The 19,422-nt window shown below is 31.4% G+C and overlaps 2 protein-coding genes, 1 non-coding gene and 1 pseudogene across 8 annotated transcripts; all 4 read left to right on the top strand.

Moving 5' to 3' along the window:
- Positions 1–204: 204 nt before the first annotated feature.
- Positions 205–6,974, top strand: LOC110276816 (uncharacterized; annotated as a pseudogene).
- On the top strand, positions 6,762–14,404 carry LOC107469698 (uncharacterized). Its single transcript, XM_016089079.3, has 18 exons — positions 6,762–7,028; positions 7,422–7,595; positions 8,007–8,188; positions 8,382–8,487; positions 8,832–8,908; positions 9,115–9,202; positions 9,523–9,709; positions 9,835–9,961; positions 11,098–11,178; positions 11,281–11,382; positions 11,540–11,635; positions 11,810–11,884; positions 12,157–12,276; positions 12,603–12,731; positions 13,143–13,220; positions 13,515–13,601; positions 13,895–13,981; positions 14,053–14,404. The coding sequence occupies exons 1-18, from the start codon at positions 6,974–6,976 to the stop codon at positions 14,101–14,103; spliced, it is 1,902 nt and encodes a 633-aa protein (XP_015944565.1). The 5' UTR covers positions 6,762–6,973; the 3' UTR covers positions 14,104–14,404.
- A 402-nt stretch (positions 14,405–14,806) lies between these two features.
- TRNAT-UGU (transfer RNA threonine (anticodon UGU)) lies at positions 14,807–14,878 on the top strand. The gene has a single exon. It is a non-coding gene; the product is annotated as a tRNA-Thr (tRNA).
- Positions 14,879–15,703: 825 nt separating this feature from the next.
- Positions 15,704–18,142, top strand: LOC107469699 (uncharacterized). Of its 6 annotated transcripts, none has more exons than XR_008003557.1 (6): positions 15,704–16,502; positions 16,598–16,673; positions 16,793–16,837; positions 16,932–17,054; positions 17,213–17,276; positions 17,358–18,142. XR_008003557.1 is itself a non-coding variant. In XM_052254846.1 (6 exons), exons 1-6 carry the CDS (start codon positions 16,518–16,520, stop codon positions 17,430–17,432), a joined length of 402 nt encoding a protein of 133 aa, XP_052110806.1. In that variant the 5' UTR covers positions 16,409–16,517; the 3' UTR covers positions 17,433–18,142. The 6 variants fall into 6 exon arrangements, 5 of the variants coding, with proteins under 5 accessions (XP_020988417.1, XP_052110804.1, XP_020988419.1 ...); XM_052254846.1 differs by having other exon boundaries at positions 16,409–16,526; positions 17,156–17,229; XM_021132758.2 differs by having other exon boundaries at positions 15,704–16,673; positions 17,156–17,276.
- The last annotated feature ends 1,280 nt before the right edge of the window (positions 18,143–19,422 follow it).

Genomic DNA, 19,422 nt, shown 5'->3' on the forward strand with positions numbered 1-19,422 from the left:
ATGTTTGGAGTCTCTGTACTTTGATCTCTCTTATTTTTGTAACTAATTTTGATTTTAATTTTGTTATTTTGTTGCTGTTAGTGGTGCTAATGTTGATGTTGTTGCAATTGTGTTTGTAGGATGAGTGATGGTAGTGGGGTTGGATAGGAAAGCGGCCGTGGACGTGAATGAAGGAGGTGTTGGTGAGGTGATTGTAGACAACCAATGAGAAAGAGAAAAGAAATAGAGGTTTGCGTGAGGAAGGATGGTGATGATAATGATGATGATGATGATGATGATGATGATAGGGGTGGTGAGGTGTTGGGATGGCAATATTGAAGGGTGCAACAATGGGGTTGGGGTGTCGGGTTTGGTGGAGTCGGGGATGGAAGATGAAACTATTGAGGTTGAAGGGTATTGTATTGGGAAAACTGGATTAGGAAATAGGAATAAATTTAAAAGGATAAAATTGGTAAAGAAAATATTAGATTAAAGTTAACTGTTAAAAAATTGACGGTAAGGCTAAAATTGAAGCTTTTTTAAACATTAAGGATAAAATTGAATTAAATTAAACGTTAGGGATATTTTTGAAGAATTTTCAAAATGTTAAAGAAAAAAAACATATTTTACTCTAGTTTTAATTTATATACCATTTTTTTAGAAAGTAAAAGTCTTTTTGAAAGCAAATCCAAAATTACTCCAAATATTATTTGATAGATAAGAGAATGGAAGGAAATAAAATAGAGAGGACAAATAGATTGATTAAAAAATATTCATTTATTTGTTTTGATAGAAAATATGAAATAAAGAAAAAACAAACGTAAACTAATTTAGAAATGAAAACTAAAATAGTGTTGTATGTGTATATGGGAAATAGGGATGTTGAACAATGAATATGGAAAAATTAGCTTCTCACACAGTGTGAGCTGCTGACACAACCCTCTCGCGCATCGTGAGATGCCTTAAAGTTGTTGCATGTCCTACTAACGGGATTGTTTGGACAAGGTTGTACCAACTAATTTGCATGTTCTGTAACAGGTTTTTTGCACGCTACAAAATGGCTTTGTGGTTGACACGTGTCTTACATGTAAAGCGTTGTTTAACTATTATAAAATATGGGTTGTTAAAGCGTTGAAGCTCAACAAGAGCCTCGTACCATTTTCAATGAGAGAGAAAGAGAAAGATAAGTTTCATCAAGAAGAATTGAAAAAATATTTAAATAAAAAGTAGTTATTATTGAAGTGCTAGAAGGGACTATTTTAAATTTATAGTTTATAATCGCTTGAGATGTTACCAAATCATAAGAACATATTTGTAGACATCTCAATAAATAGAATTTGTAAGTATTTAGTATGTATTATTTTTATATTTGATTGCTAAAATAACAAAAACTATTTGTGATAAATGACAAATTATTAGTATTGTTGTTATATTTGATGTTGTATTTAAATATTATTTTTAAATAAAAATAACAAAAAAATAAAAATATAAAAACTCATTTGATTCATACTGCTGATAATAAAGATAAAATTGAGAAATGAAACATTTTCTATCTTTTAAATAAAATAATGCATGTATTTTGTTATACTTTTTAAAAATGTGAAAATATAAGTCATGCAGTTTCAAGATTTAGGACATGGATGAAAGATGACACATCAAAAGAATTTATCGACCATATTTATTGTTTGAAACTGCACTATCCTACCAAAAACTAACATCAGATCTATATAAAATACTTATTACTCATGTTAAAATATGACTTTGTATGTTATGGTATAGCAAAGTTTGTAGTTTTGCAAATGACATATTGTAAAAAATAATAAAAGAAACATGATTTTTCCACAAAATTTTCACACCTTTATTTAGATATGTTATTATTTCATAATGTATTAATAAATTTACACAAACTTTTATTTTTTCTCTCAAAACTCATAAAATTTACTATCCAAATCAAAATTTCACACACGAAAATTGAAGAAGAAACATGTAGGATATAAATTTTTGAAAGAGAAATATATTGAAGAAGGTTGATCTACGAATGAGTCATTCACTCGTTGTTGTAATGAATTTATAGACAAAAACCTTAGTTTTTTTTTAATCTTTGTTAACCCCTTTAATAGTAAATTTAGTGTTATTTCGCCTGTTGCAAAAAATTGAAAAAGTCATGTCATGGTCTTCTCACAAACTGAGAGAAGACTGAAAAATATTTTTTCTTGTTCTTGCACCAGGTGAGTTACTATTTTTAAAATTAAAAAATATTACACATACATCTCTTTTTTTGCGAGAGCTTAAAAAAATAAAAAAGACAAATAAAATTTGAGACATTACACCTTTTAACATTCCATAATAATTTTTTTTAGTCGAAAACATAACAAATAAACAGAAATTAATTAATATATATAGGAAGGATCCTGTGATATGCATAAACATGGGAACAAGAAGTGTTTCGTGAACATACAATGTTAGTAAATCAGATCAACCAATTTGTTTTGTCACATTTAAAATAAAGAACAAATTGCACATTTAAATAAATTAGAAGTCAAATTATCCAAATACAATATTTTCAAAGTGATTACATTCTGGTCCTATAACCAATTTTTATAAACTGCTACAGTCGGAGAGTTTTCAAAATTTACACATAAACTACTGGAAGAGTGTCAAGATGATTTAAGGCGGTGAAACAGAGAGCTGATGTCCTTGGAAATCGAGTTAGTTTGTAATGCAAAGAGAGAGTGCAGAGAGAGTGAAATGAAACTTAATTAGCGTTATTGTTGTAACTTAAAACTTTTCTCTATATATTTGTGTTCTATTTATACTAGTTAAGACTACTAGCCTATGTTGTTACTTGTATTACTCATTTACTCTCCACACCCTCCAATACTCAACTCCTCTTGCTCCTCTTCTTCCTCCGTAGGGTCTTGAGAAAGATCTTGAATTTACAAGTTGAAACTGTGCCAAATTTACTTAGCCAATTGACATCAAAAACTGTTTTAATTTTTCTATTATATTCTCATGAGAAATTAGCAAATTTTCTACTTCACCAATAGTGAATAGCTCAGCTTTAGCTTGTACCAGTATTATACAACTAGAGAAATCTTTAGGTAAATCCTTACAAATAGCTTCTATATGATCTTCATTGGTAATTGAGTATCCAATTGCATCTAATTGATCCACAATCTTGATTTGAGACAAGTATTCTGTGATCTTGAGGTTCTTTTTCTTGATCATCTTTAATTGATTCCATATTTGTTTAATCTTGGTTTTGAAAATTTCAGCAAATTAAATTTGTAATTTCTGTTAGATTTCTAAGGCAGTAATATAGTGAGCAATCTGAATTTTAAATGTAGAATCAACAGAGACCATCAATCAAGAACAAATGCTGTAATCTTGTTGTATCCATTAAGTATATTTTATTGATATTTTTCAGTAGCTTGAGTTTCATATGAATCAAATTGAGAATGAACTTTGTCTTTTTGAAGATGATTTTCAAGATTGTAACCTATAATGGTAAAGAGTGTTTACTACTGCCACATGACATAATTGACTTCGTCGAGTTTATCCAAAATTAGGGAAAAGAAAGTTCTTCTGATTAATTTTAAATGCCATAGATCGACCATGCTCTTGATACCATGCATTCAAGATGAAATAGAAAGCTACTGCCTTTGAATTTGAGTTATTTTGTAATGCAAAGAAAGAGTAAATAGAAAATGAAATGAAGTTATATTAGCGTTATTGTTGTAACCTAAAACTTTTTTCTATATAACAGTATCTTATTTATATTAAAGGACAGAGATTTATATGAAAATTGATTTGCGGTCGGTTTATATAGATTGGTTATAAGAGAAAATGTAACTATTTTAAAATATTATATTTAGATAATTTTGACTTCTACTTTATTTAAATGTGTAGTTTATCCTAAAATAAATGTAGAATATTAATAATTAGACCATCTAATTTAGGTTTTTAATTAAAAAAGATAAAATAAAAAATTAAACTCTCCCATTTGTAACTTATAAATTTTTTAAAATCATATTTTTTGAAATTGGACCAACTGATTTTTTTCTTTTCAAAATTTTTAATCACAAAAAAATATAAAATTACACTATGCAATTTGTTTAATTATAATTAAAAAAACAAACCTCATATCAAAGAAAAAAAAATTAAAGCTGACAATATTATTGGATTACACACGTTTGCAATCCATAATAAAAAAAATTAACCATAAATAAAACATATGAATTTTTTTTATGCTAGCATAGAAAAAACCTTGCACCTAAAGTTGTTAAAATAAGTTAAATTTGTTGAATGAGCCTGTTTATTGGTTCAAATAGGTAAATTTTTATTTCTAAAATTAGACTTATTTAAATTTTGGATTAAATAAATTGAGTTCAATTAATTGAAAAAATAACTAGTTAAATTAGTTAAATTGTGAGCTAAACCAGCTCATTTAAAATTTTTATATTTTTATAAATATATTAGCATTTTTTTATTAATATTTTTTTTATTCGACTCGAAAATCCGAGTGAAAAAAATTATTTGTTTAAAATTTTTTACCAAAAATAATTTTGTTTAAATATATTTTTAAAGAAACAAAACAATCCATTTAACCCGTTGAATCAACTATAAAGATCCGAATTAAAAATTTATGGTTCATAAATAAAATAAATTTTAATGAACCAATAGTCCAATACCATATAACTCATAGGCATACGCAAACTAAATCTAAATAGCCACGTGTTTAATAAGCATGCTTGCATGAGTAAATCATGTTATCATATATTATTATAAAAGTTAAAAACTTTGATGTGATGAACTTTTTTTATTTTTTATTATGACAATTAGTTTTTTACTTTTTTTTCTTCTCTTTTTTTCATTTTCGTTTTTTTTAAAGGATAAATAGGTCTTGTCCTTTTAAGACGCGGACATTTCCATCCTTTAAAATTGAAAAATATATTTCGATCCCTCATTATATAAATTTTGTGACAATTAAATTCTTCCGTAAAATTAATGCTCGAAATGATAACGAAGATTGCTGAGATGGAGAGGTGGAGAGTGCTGAAGTGGAGGGGTGGAGAGTGATGTATACATTATGGTTGCTGAAGTAGATAGAGAACAAATTGTTGAAGAACAAATTGGTCCTTAATGACCAAAACAACGCCGTATGCATCCCACTTTTATGCCCATCATCTCAGATCTCTTCTTCTTCTTTTTCTTCTTGCATGGCAGTTTCATCGCGCCCTTTCTTCCTCTCTCGTCTCACAGAAAAAGAGCCTTACAAGCAACGAATCCCTCAACCCATTGACTCAACTGAATCTTTCTAATTAAAATACTTCACTGAACTTTCCCATTTTTTCCGGAACGAGAAGAAGATTCTCATGCTACCTTTTTCATTAATTTAAAAGGTATAATTACTACTATTGTTATTAATTTATTGTTTTTCGTGCTAAATTTTTCTACTATTTAAAGCTTTTAATAGCAGCTAAGATAGTTTCTTTTGCTAGAAATATAATAGAGTTAAATTAAATATGTATGCAGTTAAAGTTGAAATCTTTATATGATGATTATAAAAATTTTTGTTGAATTTCTACTGAGTTCACTTGCTATGGCTTGTTAGTGCAGATTTAAATTTTTGGATATGAAATTTTTTTGTTATAGTTCCACACCATGCTGCCAAGTGGTGTAGACAAAGTGGAAATTGATTGAAAAGAACTTTAATTCACGCCAATCAAGATTTCCAAACTTTGTAAATTATGAAATTTCTTGTTCTAACACCATATTCAGAAGTGATTCCATGAGATTTCATCATAGGTCACTAAGTGTTCCAGAAGAGTCTAAAAGATTAGAGTTTCATAGTTTATATTGGAACTTCTGATGGCTATGTGATTGGTAGTGAAGATGAAATTGCAAGAATTGATGAACATGCTGCTTCTAAGATTCTAGTTCTAGGGTTACTAGATGGTTCAAATGGTAAATTTAGTGTTTCTATAAGTAGTTGTTTCTGGCAATGGAAATCTAAATTTAATGTACACTATGAGAAAGCTGGTTGTGAAAACATTGGTTTACCAAATATTTTTTTTCTTCCTGATTTTGGTGTTGGTTCTTTTCATTATGAGAAACAGCTTAAAGATTTGGAGCGTGATAATAAAGTTCCGCAATATCATTTGCTTCAATCATCGTTTGCTGCCATGGAAAAGAGGTCTGGGATGATGGGCATGAAAGTGGAGATGCATACAGTATCGTTTTGGTCATTAAAGACCAATTTATCCTCCAATAATTTGTTTCCCATCCACTTCACCAACCGTAACGGACACATCACTCTCCACCTCTCCACCTCAGTAATTTTCGTTACCGTTTCGAGCACCAATTCTACGGAAAGATTTAATTGTCACGAAATTTACATAATGAAAAATCAAAATGTATTTTCAATCTTGATGAACGAAAATATCCGCATTTTAAAAAGTTTGGGACTTATTTATTCTTTACCTTTTTTTTTTATTTTTCTGTTCTTAACCAAATAAAGCGTGAGTGATTAAAGAAAACAAAAGTTTGCCGGCCTAATGCCTTGTAAACAGAAAAATAATAAAATAATAAAATTAATTTTAAACGTTGATGTGTTTACACTTTTAATAAACAAGAGGATAACATTCTTTAAAAATTATCAAATACTAAATAAAATAAAATATTATAAATTTTAATTTTTTATTTAAAAAATATAGTACTCGTAGTCCCAGGCTCCCAGCTTCACAGCGAGTGTTTAAAGAGTAACCTATCTGAGAAGAGATTGATCAATTCCTCACGTTGTGTAATTTTGTTCTTTTCTGTTTATATTTTATTTATTTTATCTATACCTATCATTCAACGGTAGCGAGTCTAGTGCTGAGTTCTCACTCGTCACTCATTCCCAGGCAAGTAGTCGTAAAAAACAACACTCAAAAATTGTATATTCAGTATTTCATCTTTCGTTGTAGCCAAATCACAGCACCGAACAACGGTAATGGAGATCAAACCTGGCTTATCGGCGCTCGTCACCGGAGGTGCCTCTGGAATCGGTAACTCATGCGTCTTTTCCTCTCTTGTTTGACTTTCTTTTATTTGTGTTGTGCTCTTATTGCTGTGGAATTTGCGTGGTGGAATTGAAGATAAGCTTCAACCGAAGAACTGTGATTTTTAGCTGTGGAATTTTGATATTTGATAATTCCTTGTGTTAATCAATGAATCCTATGTTCTTCAATTGATGAATTGATCTTATTAGACTAGTGGAAGCATGGTAACTTTCTCTATTATTTGGATTAATTTAATTTAATTTAGTTAACCATTTTTGTTTAGGAGATAGCGGTGACTGTGTGCTTGATTCGAAATCTTTATTTATTTATTTATTTTTATAGCATCTATGATTTCCTTGTGATGTTGTAGTCTGATTGTATTGTATTTGTTTTATACAGGCAAAGGTCTAGTCCTAGCTCTTGCAGAGAAGGGTGTATTTATTACAATTGTCGATTACTCTGAAGAAAGGGGAAAAGAAGTTGCTTCCCTTGTTGAGAAAATCCACACCAAGTTTCACTCTAAGTTAGAGTTTCCATCAGTCATGTTCATGAAATGCGATGTCAGTAACTCAAGTAAGTGGACTTAGTGTCAATTATGAAGAAAATACAGCTGGACTTCGACAAGCTCCACAATTCTAGAAGTTCGAATTGTTTGCTTGTTTTCCTTCTTTTGTCTCTTAGTTTCAGAGTATATCTTGTTTGTTAATTGATCACCTGCAGATGTTCAATCTCTAAACCTCGCTATTCTGATGCCCAAATTCATAAGTCTGATGCCTTGTGATCTTGTCTCCGGTCTTCCATTTCTAATTTAACATGATATAGTTCATAGTTCTAGAGATTTGCATGGAAGAAAGTAAACAATTGAAGTTTCATAATATATAGAATGCATCTTGTCTTGTTCCAACTATCATGATTGAACTTGTAGATAAAGGGATGTGCTGTTTTAGTCTGTAGACCATTGTACTAATTCAGAACCATCAACAGGGGATCTAGCTGCAGCATTTGAGAAGCATTTTTTGACATATGGCGGACTAGACATTTGTATCACCTCCGCAGGGATTGGTAATCCTGTACCATTCAGTAAGGATCAAACAGATGGCACTCGTAGTTGGAGACACACTATTAATGTCAACCTGATTGCTGTTATTGACAGCACTCGTCTTGCGGTAAGCTAACAGTAGGATGTGGTTATCCTAATAAGAAATTAGCCTTCATTCTTAGCCTGGAGAAACTATTGAATTTGCTCATTTGAAATCACGGTATCTATTACATACGTTTATTCACCCTTTTATGTTTAGACTAATGTAAAAACCATTGGTTGCCACTTGCCAGTGACATTTATTATCTATATTTTAATAGATTAAAACCATGGAAGCTGCAAAAAGGCCTGGTGTGATTATCAATTTGGGTTCTGCTTCTGGTCTTTATCCAATGTACGCCGATCCTATCTATTCTGGCTCCAAAGGTTTGTTAATTACCTACTTTAATTTGGGGAATACTGATTGAAAATTTTCTGCTGAGAAATAATAAGCATGGCGCAAACAAGTAAACGGTTTGCTAAAACTTAAAAAAGTGAAACTGTTATTTACAAGCATTCATTTGAATGGATTGGGCTTGAAGTGGGGGTAGGACAAATTCTCCAATTCATATTGTTTGGCTATGACAATAATGCTAAGATAGATAGGTAAATAAACAAATAACAAATAAATAAAATAACAAATAAATGAATAACTAAATAAAAATGACTGACTAGCAATTGTGTAATGGACTTACTATAGCTTCCTAACTCATTAGATTATGCTTCTGCAGGTGGTGTTGTTATGTTTTCTAGATCACTTCGTCTATACAAACGTCAGGGAATTCGAATCAATGTTCTTTCTCCTGAGGTAGGAGTTGTATTTCAAGGATAGATATCTTTTGTTATATTATTAATCTTTAATATTATGTTGAAATTGATTACAATCATTTAGTTTTTCCCCAATGCTATGAAGTCAACTACTGTCTTTCTTTAGTTTATACTTTGTTTATATACTGATTTTCAAAGGAAGATTTTTGTAATAATCTATAACAATTTACTGAAAATTTTATGCAGTTTGTTGAAACTGAGATGGGTTTAAAGATTGATCCCGATTTTATCCGTCTTATGGGGGGATTTGTACCTATGCAAATGGTTGTAAAAGGTATGTATACATTTCCTTGCTGTATAAGGAGGCTTGGCCAAATGAGGTTGGGGTTCTGCTTGTACCATGTAGCTTGCCAAATCACAATGCTTTCTACTTTATATAGTGACTACTAAAGAAGCTTCATATTATGCGTATGTCCTAAAATAGTTTAAGATGCTAAGCTGAACCTTGCATCATCGCTTCATTGATTGAAAATGTAAACTGAGTTGTTGATTATGATTCTGTTAATCTTTAATACACATTGTGACAATGTTAATGATCACTGAGTATTTTAAACGTACGATAAAATTGACATGAAAGTATTTTGACCTTTGAAGGTGCTTTTGAGCTCATTACGGATGAGGATAAAGCTGGTCATTGCCTATGGATTACAAATCGTCGAGGTATGGAGTACTGGCCAACCCCAGCAGAAGAAGCAAAGTACTTGGCACGCTCCTCACGTTTGAGGAGAAGATCTGATTTCAAAGCACCAGCAATTACACTTCCTGAGAGTTTTGAAAAAATGTGTGCTGTATATGGGTGTGATTTTTTTCTCCAAAATTTCTGATCTATTGACTGTTTGTTCTCATAACTTTTCAATTGAATTATGTTTTATTTATTGGCCTTTGATAGCTGCTTACCCTTTGCAGAGTTGTTCACACCTTAACTCACGACTTTCGGAAAGCTACCAGAATAGTGAGGACACCACTGAGATTACCAGTCAAACCAAATCATGTTCTTGTGAAGATAATTTCTGCTGGTGTAAATGCTAGTGATGTAAGTTGCTAAATTTTCTGAGAGGTTCGTGCGTGCATATTATCGAGTCTTTTGTTTCTTTTTTTTTTTTCTGTTCTTCATTAATACTAGAGATAGCCTCAATTGTGGGAAATAGATAAAACTTGTTTTGTTTGTTAACTAATTGACCAGAAGAATCAATCAGTTACTCAATAGATAAATGTTCAAGTCAGAAAACAGCATGACTTATACATCTCATCTTATATACTCATTACTCGAACATTCTGTATACAAGGAACATCATAGTTTTGTAAGAAAACCATCTTTTCTATTTACCCTTGAGAGAAAAATGCATTCTCAATTTGATTATTAAAAAGGTCAATTTCATCAGTTGAGTCAATATATATATATATATATATATCAGATCCCTCCTTGAATGTGAGGTGTCGTTGAGCATTCATAAAGCTCATGTACAATGTAAAATGTGTAGAGTAGGATTATATTGTACATGAGCTTTATGAATGCTCGGCACCTCGCATTCAACGAGGGATTTGATTGAGATGGTTTAAAATTCATTGGATTCAGTTTACAGAGTTAAAACTTTTGGTGACCAAGATGAGTAAGCATGAATCATTTAGGGCCCATAAATGTGTCTTCCTCTTTAAACTTTGTAGAAAATATGCTAATTGTACATATGAAATATATAAGACAGTTTTTAAACTTCTACTATTTACTTGTATAAATTATTAGTTAAAGAGCAAGACTGTCTTCAGAATCTGTTATTATGACAAAGAAGACAATATATTAATAACTGAACCTGTCAGATGAATTTGGAGACTTCAACTTACAAATTGTTTGCTTAAAGGGACCCAATGGTCAATATAGCATCATCTCTCATGCTTTTAATATTTGATTATAACTCAGGCATGACAGGACTGCTCAAGATAAACAAGTGTTATTTGTCTCTAGAATGAAAACAATTAGGATGTAATATTAATTTCAGATGGATGTGGTCATGTATAAAACTAATGAAGTCTCGCGAGATCAGTTCCTCTCTTTTTATTATTTATTAATACACAGTTGCGACCCACATTATCTCTGAATCTTTCACTTGTGATATCCTTATTAATTTAGAACGTGTTTATGTCAAGAATTCTAACAAGAATCAGTAATGATAGGTAAATTTTAGCTCAGGCAGGTATTTCGGTGGCAAAACCAGTGATGTTGCTTCTCGTCTTCCATTTGATGCTGGATTTGAGGTATAGATATACCCCCAGGAGTAAACTTCTTGATATTAAATCTACCACGGGATGCAGTATACCACTACTCTCATCTGTACTTACTGTTTGTGATATATCTAGGCTGTAGGAATAATTGCAGCAGTTGGGGATTCTGTCAGTGACTTGAAAGTTGGAATGCCTTGTGGGTTCATGACTTTTGGAGGTTATGCTGAATTCATAATGGTGAGAACCAGTTAACATATTCTCAGAGTCTTACTTTCATATTTATGGTGTAGTTGTTGGAGTTCTATCTACCACTTATTTAATAAATAATATGTTGTGATTTTTGAATATGAACCTGATGTGGCTAAGTGTTGATTTGTCCTGTTGCTTTTGATAGATTCCTGCAAAGCATGCGCTTCCGGTGGTAAGACCAGATCCAGAAGTTGTTGCAATGCTTACATCAGGATTAACAGCTTCAATTGCTCTAGAAAAGGTTGACTAATATAAGATTATCTCCTTGCTTCAGAACTATCTGAATTTGCTATATGTGAAACTCTATCTCATGTATCGATGTAACAGAAGAATTTTTTTTTTTTGTTTTGCAACCATTTTCCTTACACGAGTGGTTATTATTTTTTTTTAAAATATCTTTGTACATACTGCATAGGCAGGGCAAATGGAATCTGGAAAAGTGGTGCTTGTTACTGCTGCAGCAGGTGGAACAGGGCAATTTGCTGTTCAGGTGCATAAATCCCATGCTCTTTCTCAACCTTATGCATGCGTATATGTTTCTAGGAAATACTTGTTTAAACCAATTCCATACTGCTGCTTATTCTGTAGTGTGGTAAGTAGAAGCTGGACAGACTAACATAATGCTTCTAGATAAATTCAACATACTATTATCATCTTTGTTTATCTTATCCATATACCATGTAAAATATTTACTGGTTATACTATTTTTGTCCATACAAATCCCTTTGCTTGACCAAGTAATGATTTGGTTTATTTCTGCAGCTTGCTAAATTAGCTGGAAACACAGTGGTTGCAACTTGTGGAGGTGCAGCAAAGGCTAAGCTTCTGAAAGAATTGGGCGTTGATAGAGTCATCGACTATCATAGTGAAGATATAAAATCTGTATATTTCATAACCCCCTAATTCTTGTTAGGGTATGATAAGTGAATGATCCTATTTACAGAAACGAACCACTTGCAACACTATTAGCTATTCAGTTGTTTGATGGCTTCTTATAAGTGAATAAGTCCTCCTTGTGTCATGGATAGTAATTCTAATTTTACTGTGTGGAGATTTTAACATTTTTGGCATATTAAAAGAATTCAAAGTTCAAACATGCGTAAATCTAGACACTAGACCAGCACAAACTGAAATTGACATATGCACATCATGACATTATCTTGCAAATTGCTTCCTGTTAACCGGTTGATTTGTGCTTACTTTTTCAGGTCCTAATGAAAGAGTTCCCGAAAGGTATTGACATCATCTATGAGTCCGTTGGTGGTGACATGTTAAACTTGTGTTTGCAAGCTTTGGCAGTCCATGGGAGACTCATTATTATTGGCATGATTTCTCAGGTAAACCCCTCCCCCCCCTTTCTTTTCTGTTCTCTTCTTCTCCCTTCCTCCCCCTTTTCATTTCATGATTTATTAAACAGAAGGACTAACAAAAGTTTCTTTGTATCTATGAACACTTGGAAACTCTACAAAGAAACTTTTGTTACTCACTTAGTCCTACTCTCAAGTTCTTGGATTTGAAAACTTTATACTAAATCATGCAGTGCTTCGAAATTGACTTGTACCATATATTTTATCTTTTATCTTTTATCCTCTATTCTAATGTAAACTGAACTATAGTCGTTGTGTGATTCACCTTGTATGGAACATGGAATTCTATTCACCTTGTACCATATATTTTATCTTTTATCTTTTTTACCTATCTGAATGAATAAGAATGATTTAATAATACTGTGTTTCCATTTCACTCAGTATCAAGGAGAAAAAGGTTGGACGCCATCAAACTACCCTGGACTGTGTGACAGGCTCTTGGCAAAGAGCCAAACAGTGGTATGTAGCAATAGAAGAGTGCCGCACTTGTTGGCTGCTATTAATTATTGTTGTTTATTATTTTTAATTTTCTTATCTCACTTTATTTGTGAAACACACGAGATTTAATGAAGTTCATAGATTGACCTCCTATAAGATTTATACAATAATACACCGAATACCCTTATTTTGTAAAATATCAAATATAACTCTATACATCCCTGTAAATATAACACTCCTCCGATACGAAGTTTGATGTATTTATATGTTTCCTAAGTTGTTCATCTTATGGTTATACATAATTCCCATTTTTAGGCTGGCTTTTTCCTGGTGCAATATAGTCACTTGTGGCAGGAACATCTTGATAAGCTATTTAATTTCTACTCTAAGGGAAATTTGAAGGTAATTTTTGTTATACCTTTTTATATATGAATTTAATTTTGATGCATTGTTAGTGTAAAACAGTTTTATACGTGCATCCAATTATGTAATGTTACGTCACAAAGAAATAATTACCTTTTACATTGACCGCGTGAACAGTCATCCAAAAAAACGGATGTGATTGGACAATTGTGTAAAATATTTTACATTGTTAGTGCATTAAACTCTTCACATATATAACATTATTTCATCTTGGATTTTCTAGTTACCCTTCCAGCAAGAGATGCTTAACTTTTCTGATTTTTTTCACATAGGTTTCTATTGATCCAAAGAGATTTCTAGGCGTGCATTCTGTTGTAGATGCTGTGGAGTATCTCCACTCAGGCAAAAGTGTTGGGAAGGTATTTATTTACTTTATTAAGAAACTTTTTTTTTCCTATTCTATAACATTCTAACGATACAAGTTATCTAGGTGGTTGTGTGTGTGGACCCAACCTTCCAGAAGCAAGTGGCCAAATTATGAGTACACATTTTAAGTGACGTCTCTCATAGTAGGGATATTCAGCAGTTTTCAATGCATAAAGGAGAGCTCGAGTTTGCAGCTCCTGTTAACATTATAGTGGAATGTTATTGAAATAGTTCAAATAAAAAAGATTTTGGTGATTACAGTTTTCACTGTTTACTATTTTTCGAGTCAATTACAATGTTAAAGATGGAATGTTACTAATGATGTGACATATATGACAAGTTTAAAGTGCTCTAAATGAATTGATGTATAAGAACTTTAGAAGACTAAATGGGTCTTAAAGTAATTTTTTTTTGAATGACATTTTTGGAAGGTCGATTGATCAAATTTGCCTGTTAAATACAAGTCGTTTTAATACCAAATATATATATAAAAGTTGCTTGTCAATTATATATATATATTTTTTAATTTTTATCATATTTTTAAATTATTCGTAAACTTATTTGTCATTTGTATTTTTTTATGCATCACTTTGTATCATAGCAAAATTATTAAGAGCATTATAAAAAATATTTTATTAAAGATTATTGAAAAAATAATTTTTTTCACATATTTTATATATTGAAAGCATAAAATTTTTTATAAATTTTTTTATTAAAATGTTATTTTGTCATACCGGTGGTGCTTATAGTGCTATCTAAATATCTCATATGAATATTAAAATGACGAGATGTAATGGGGGAAGATCAAGAATAAATAAGCCCCTATAGCTCAGTGGTAGAGCGTCAGTCTTGTAAACTGAAGGTCTGTAGTTCGATCCTGCATGGGGGCATACTTTTAACAATGGTTGTCTCATTTAAACATATTGTATTTCCACTCTTTTCAAAAGTAACAATTATACTTTTTTTTTAAGTTTTAGGCATCGAATAGATGAACTTAAAGATCTTATTTTATTAGAAACATAAAAAAATTAAAATTTTTAATATATTTATTTTATATTTATTAAATAAAAATTTTTAAAATTCACTATTAATAATAAACTTATCATATAAACAGATGTTAGATTATTTTATCGTTGTCTCATTTAAACATAAATTTAGCTCAAATTATTTTTTTAAATATAAAAAATTTAAATTTGTAATATATTTATTTTATATTTATTAAATAAAAATATTTAAAACTTTTTATTAATAGTAAAATTATAAAAAAATTATTGTATTTCCACTCTTTTCAAAAGTAATAATTATACTTTTTTTTGAGATCTTAGACATAGAATAGATAAATTTAAAGATCTTATTTTATTAAAAACATAAAAAATTTAAATTTTTAATATATTTATTTTATATTTATTAGATAAAAATTTTTAAAATTCACTATTAATAATAAACTTATCATAAACAGATGTTAGTTAAATTTTTTAAATAATTATTATATTTTCTCTCCTAAAAAATAACAATTATACTTTCCCTTTGAGATTCTAGACATCATATCTTTGACGGATAATGATGACTCTGATGAATGCGTAGAAGAATTGAAGGAGTTTTTTACAGTGGGGAAAATATTTTCTGGACCTTGAAGGAGCAGGTAATAAAAATAATTAATACAACATATAGGAGTCGGTTTACAAATAATAAAAGGTTCATAAATAAACTTTCATTAACATGTGGGGCAAATTTGATTATAGGATTAAATTGGGTTGGGGTCGAGAATGGAGAATTTTAACCCAGGCAGAGCTTCAATTGCCCTCCCAAAAATTGTCGACCAAGAAGATCTCCGGCAACAAACGGGCATTTCCGGTGAATTCCATCACCAAGATTTGAAACGATCAAATTCAGAGATTGAAACTTGATGAAGTCCTGCTCACAGATTCTACAGAAGATCATGAAGAAAGGATTCCTATCTTCTGATCTCCATGTTCCCATCAACCCTAATCCTAATCAAGAAAGGATTCATCTGATTCCCATTAATCACCTCAATCCCATGATCCCACTCTCAATACTCCTCTTTCTTCATCAAAAACCCTAATATTCGCATCATCAACTCCTCTCCCTTCATGAACTCCGTCCTTGTCCTTCAGAACCTTCGCGTATTCAGTCTTGGCTTGAATCCTTTTAATTCCTATTGCGTCGCTCATCACTCTGCTAATTTTCCCCCTTATACGTCTATTACTGCTCTGATTTCTGGTAGTTTTTCCATTTTTCGTTCGTTTAATATGTAAACACGTAAAAAAAACAAGGTTTTGTTGTCTGTTCCCTGCTGTTTCCTGCGGAAACAAAGAATAGTCGTTTTGGGGATTTGTATTCTAGGGTTTTTTTATTGGATCGTCGTTTTTATTTTGGGGTGTCGTTTTTGGGTGTTGTATTGAGAAGAGATGCTGGAGGCGCAGCCAGTGTTGTTCAGGAGAAGCCCGTCGAGGAGGCGCATGCTGAGGCCTGGCGTTGGTACCGACGATAGAGGTGGGACTTCTCTTCATGTTAAAGGTGATTTCAAACTGGTGAGTTTCTTCAGTTTCATCAATCCCTCTTTTATGTTGTTGTTGTTGTTGTTGCAGAATCCTTCTTTTAAGCGGCAGGCACTACTTGGCAACTTGAACTACAACAATGCCGCATCCTATAAATCTAATGGGGGTAAAACTCCTTTCATTTTTTGTGCATTTATCAGTTGAATGGGTTAGGCTTATTTTATATAGCATTGTAATCATTTTCTTACCATATATACTAATTTGTTACTGTGATCAAATGGACAGGAATTGGCTCCAGCAGTTCAAGTAGTGATTCCTTGTCGTTCAGTGGTACTAAATTTGCTCCTAGCTGTTATTTGGTTTGTTCTTGAGACAATCTGTTAGCAGGGAAACTTAAAATTTACTCTTATTTTAATCTTTGCAGATTCAGATTCAGCGAGTTCCTCAAGGAGTCATTCTGAAGCATGGCCAATGTGCGGTGCACTGCAGAAGAAAATGATTTGCTTCAAGGCTTCTTTTGAGTGTGCGGCTTCAATTCATGGACTAGGTGTGTGCTTTTGATTCTCTTTTTATCTCCTTTTCGCTGCAATGCTTTAATTTTCTGCAGATGAAATGTTGGCTAAATTTGTGATTGCATTGTTATTTCAGATAGTGTTGCTGTGAACATGGTTTGCTGTTTCATATTGGATGAATTTTTTGTGGCAGGACAACTGCTAGAAGAGGTTTGTGGTGTGCATTATTAATCACAGACTTTCTTCCATTGCAGCAGGTATTTCTAGTTCTTTCAATTGTAAATTGATCTTTATAGAAGCTGCTACTACCATCTTTAAATTTTTATTACTCTTTACAGGCCTTACCAAATGTTCCACCAGCAATGCTGATGCCGTTAATTGCGGAAGTGAGATTTTGTCAAATCTTACGGTAGGAACACCATGGAAGACAGTTGCCAAAGTAAGGAACACTTTTGGCATCGATTCACAATTTTGTTATTTCATTAAGTGCACTAAAAAATTGGAAAACACAAAATCCGATTGTATGGTGTGTGATTAATAGTAAAGGTGAAGCTTTTGCGATTGAGAAATTCTAAGAAAAGTGTGATTTGAATGGCTACCGGAAGATTTGAAGTGGGTTCGACTCAGCAGTGTTAGTGGCGGCAGTGACGGAGGCGATGAGATATTGAATAGGAAAATTTTTTTATATTGTTTGCGAACCATGGAAACAATGGAAGAATGCCTAACAATGGAAGAAAGCCTTGATGATGTCCTCAATTCAACGGGATCTAGGTTCGTGATGGGCATAATCGCCGGATCCCCTCTCACTCCTTCTAGTCCCGTTACATCTCTCAAACCCATATCGCTACTGCTTATCACGCTGTCCGCCTCAATGCACCTCTCGTCGGGGCAAGGTTGCCACCTGGTGTGTCCTCTACAGTGCTTTCCACGACGCTTATATTCTGTGTTTTATTTCTAAATATTATAAATAATTAATTATTATTGTTATTATCATTATATGAAATTATTTTAATATTTACTTCTAGTAGGAGTTAGAAAGACAGTATCCTATGGTTGGTGTAATGTTGGATGATTATTTGGAGAGTTTTTAGTCATAGTCTGAATGCTCCACAATTCTCATGGATTTTTTTCTTTGACAAATTTTTTTATTATTTTTGTGAAAACAAAGAAAATACTTTCTTCATTTCATCAATAGTTTTTATATTTTATTTACTTTACAATTATAAGATATTTTGATAAGAAATATAGTGTGTGTTTATTTTGTTGGACACCAAATTGATATATATGTTTTTACTAACCACATATCGGTTAATAAAAATATGTTTTGTTACCTAAATATACAAAATATTAATAATATCTTCTGTTGAAAATAAAAATAAAGGCCAAATATAAATTTATATCCAATAAGTCCAAACACAAATAAATTATTTTTTTATTGTTAAAATTTTTTATGGCCCAACATTCACTTAACCCACTAAAACATTTTTTTCAAAAAAAAAAAATTCAAATCAGTCATTATATTATTGGTTCAACCAGACTACAATATACTAGTTTACAATTAGTGTAAGTATTGGACACATATAATATTATAGAAAACTTATATCTAGAATGAATCTGAATTACACATTTAGAATATTTTTACTTGGTCCATCAAGATCTAGAAGATACTTTCCCCACCAAAGACGGGGGCGGATTCGGTGTGCCGAACCGCTTTAGCACACCAGTGCACATGATGTTTATGTTTGGCTGATTGGTGCGCCATTTGAGGATGGCCGTCGGATCTCTCTGTTTTTTTAATCCAATGGTACAGATTACTCTTTCTCTCTCCTCCTATGATTGGTTAGTAGTGTAGGTGTGTCAGAGGGATTAGTTTGCAAATTTAACTTTGTAGGTGGTTATTTTTGTTACAATTAAAAATTAGTTGGGTTTATGTAGAATTAGTTTATCATGTTTTAAGAACTAAATTAATGGCTGTTTAGTGAGTCTGTTTATTATTAAAACCCGGGCTTTGCCCGGGACAAATATTATTACGTTGAAATAAAATATTGGTGATTATCAATTAATATTAAATTATTTTTAATTTCTAAAATTTTTTGTGTATAAAACTTATATTTACCGTTCATAAGACTATAATATCAAATACTTTTAAAGGAAAAAAAAATCTTATTATGTTTTTTTAGTTTTTACAGACTAAAATAATTTTATTGTATTTTTCTATATTAGTAGATTATAGGGATAAGTATTGTTTTGGTCCCTCACGTTGAGGGTCGGAATCGAACCCGTCCCCGATGTATATTTTGATTTAAAATCGTCCTTAACGTGTTTTTTTCGTATTAAAATCGTCCTTTTTAATTTTTATTCCTAAATTACCCTTCCTTTTTAATAATAATAAAAAAAAAAACA

The sequence above is a fragment of the Arachis duranensis genome, chromosome 10 (assembly GCF_000817695.3).
Source record: "Arachis duranensis cultivar V14167 chromosome 10, aradu.V14167.gnm2.J7QH, whole genome shotgun sequence".
Lineage (NCBI taxonomy): Eukaryota > Viridiplantae > Streptophyta > Magnoliopsida > Fabales > Fabaceae > Arachis > Arachis duranensis.

Bases quoted from the DNA above. Each gene is read 5' to 3' on its own strand.
- LOC107469698 (XM_016089079.3), top strand. From the start codon at position 6,974: ATGGAGATCAAACCTGGCTTATCGGCGCTCGTCACCGGAGGTGCCTCT. The intron at 13,221-13,514 runs GTATGTAGCAAT...TCCCATTTTTAG, and splicing joins TGGCAAAGAGCCAAACAGTG to GCTGGCTTTTTCCTGGTGCA. The intron at 13,982-14,052 runs GTATTTATTTAC...CAAGTTATCTAG, and splicing joins CAGGCAAAAGTGTTGGGAAG to GTGGTTGTGTGTGTGGACCC.
- LOC107469699 (XM_052254844.1), top strand. From the start codon at position 16,418: ATGCTGGAGGCGCAGCCAGTGTTGTTCAGGAGAAGCCCGTCGAGGAGG. The intron at 16,674-16,792 runs GTAAAACTCCTT...TCAAATGGACAG, and splicing joins ATCCTATAAATCTAATGGGG to GAATTGGCTCCAGCAGTTCA. The intron at 17,055-17,155 runs GTGTGTGCTTTT...TTGTTATTTCAG, and splicing joins GGCTTCAATTCATGGACTAG to ATAGTGTTGCTGTGAACATG.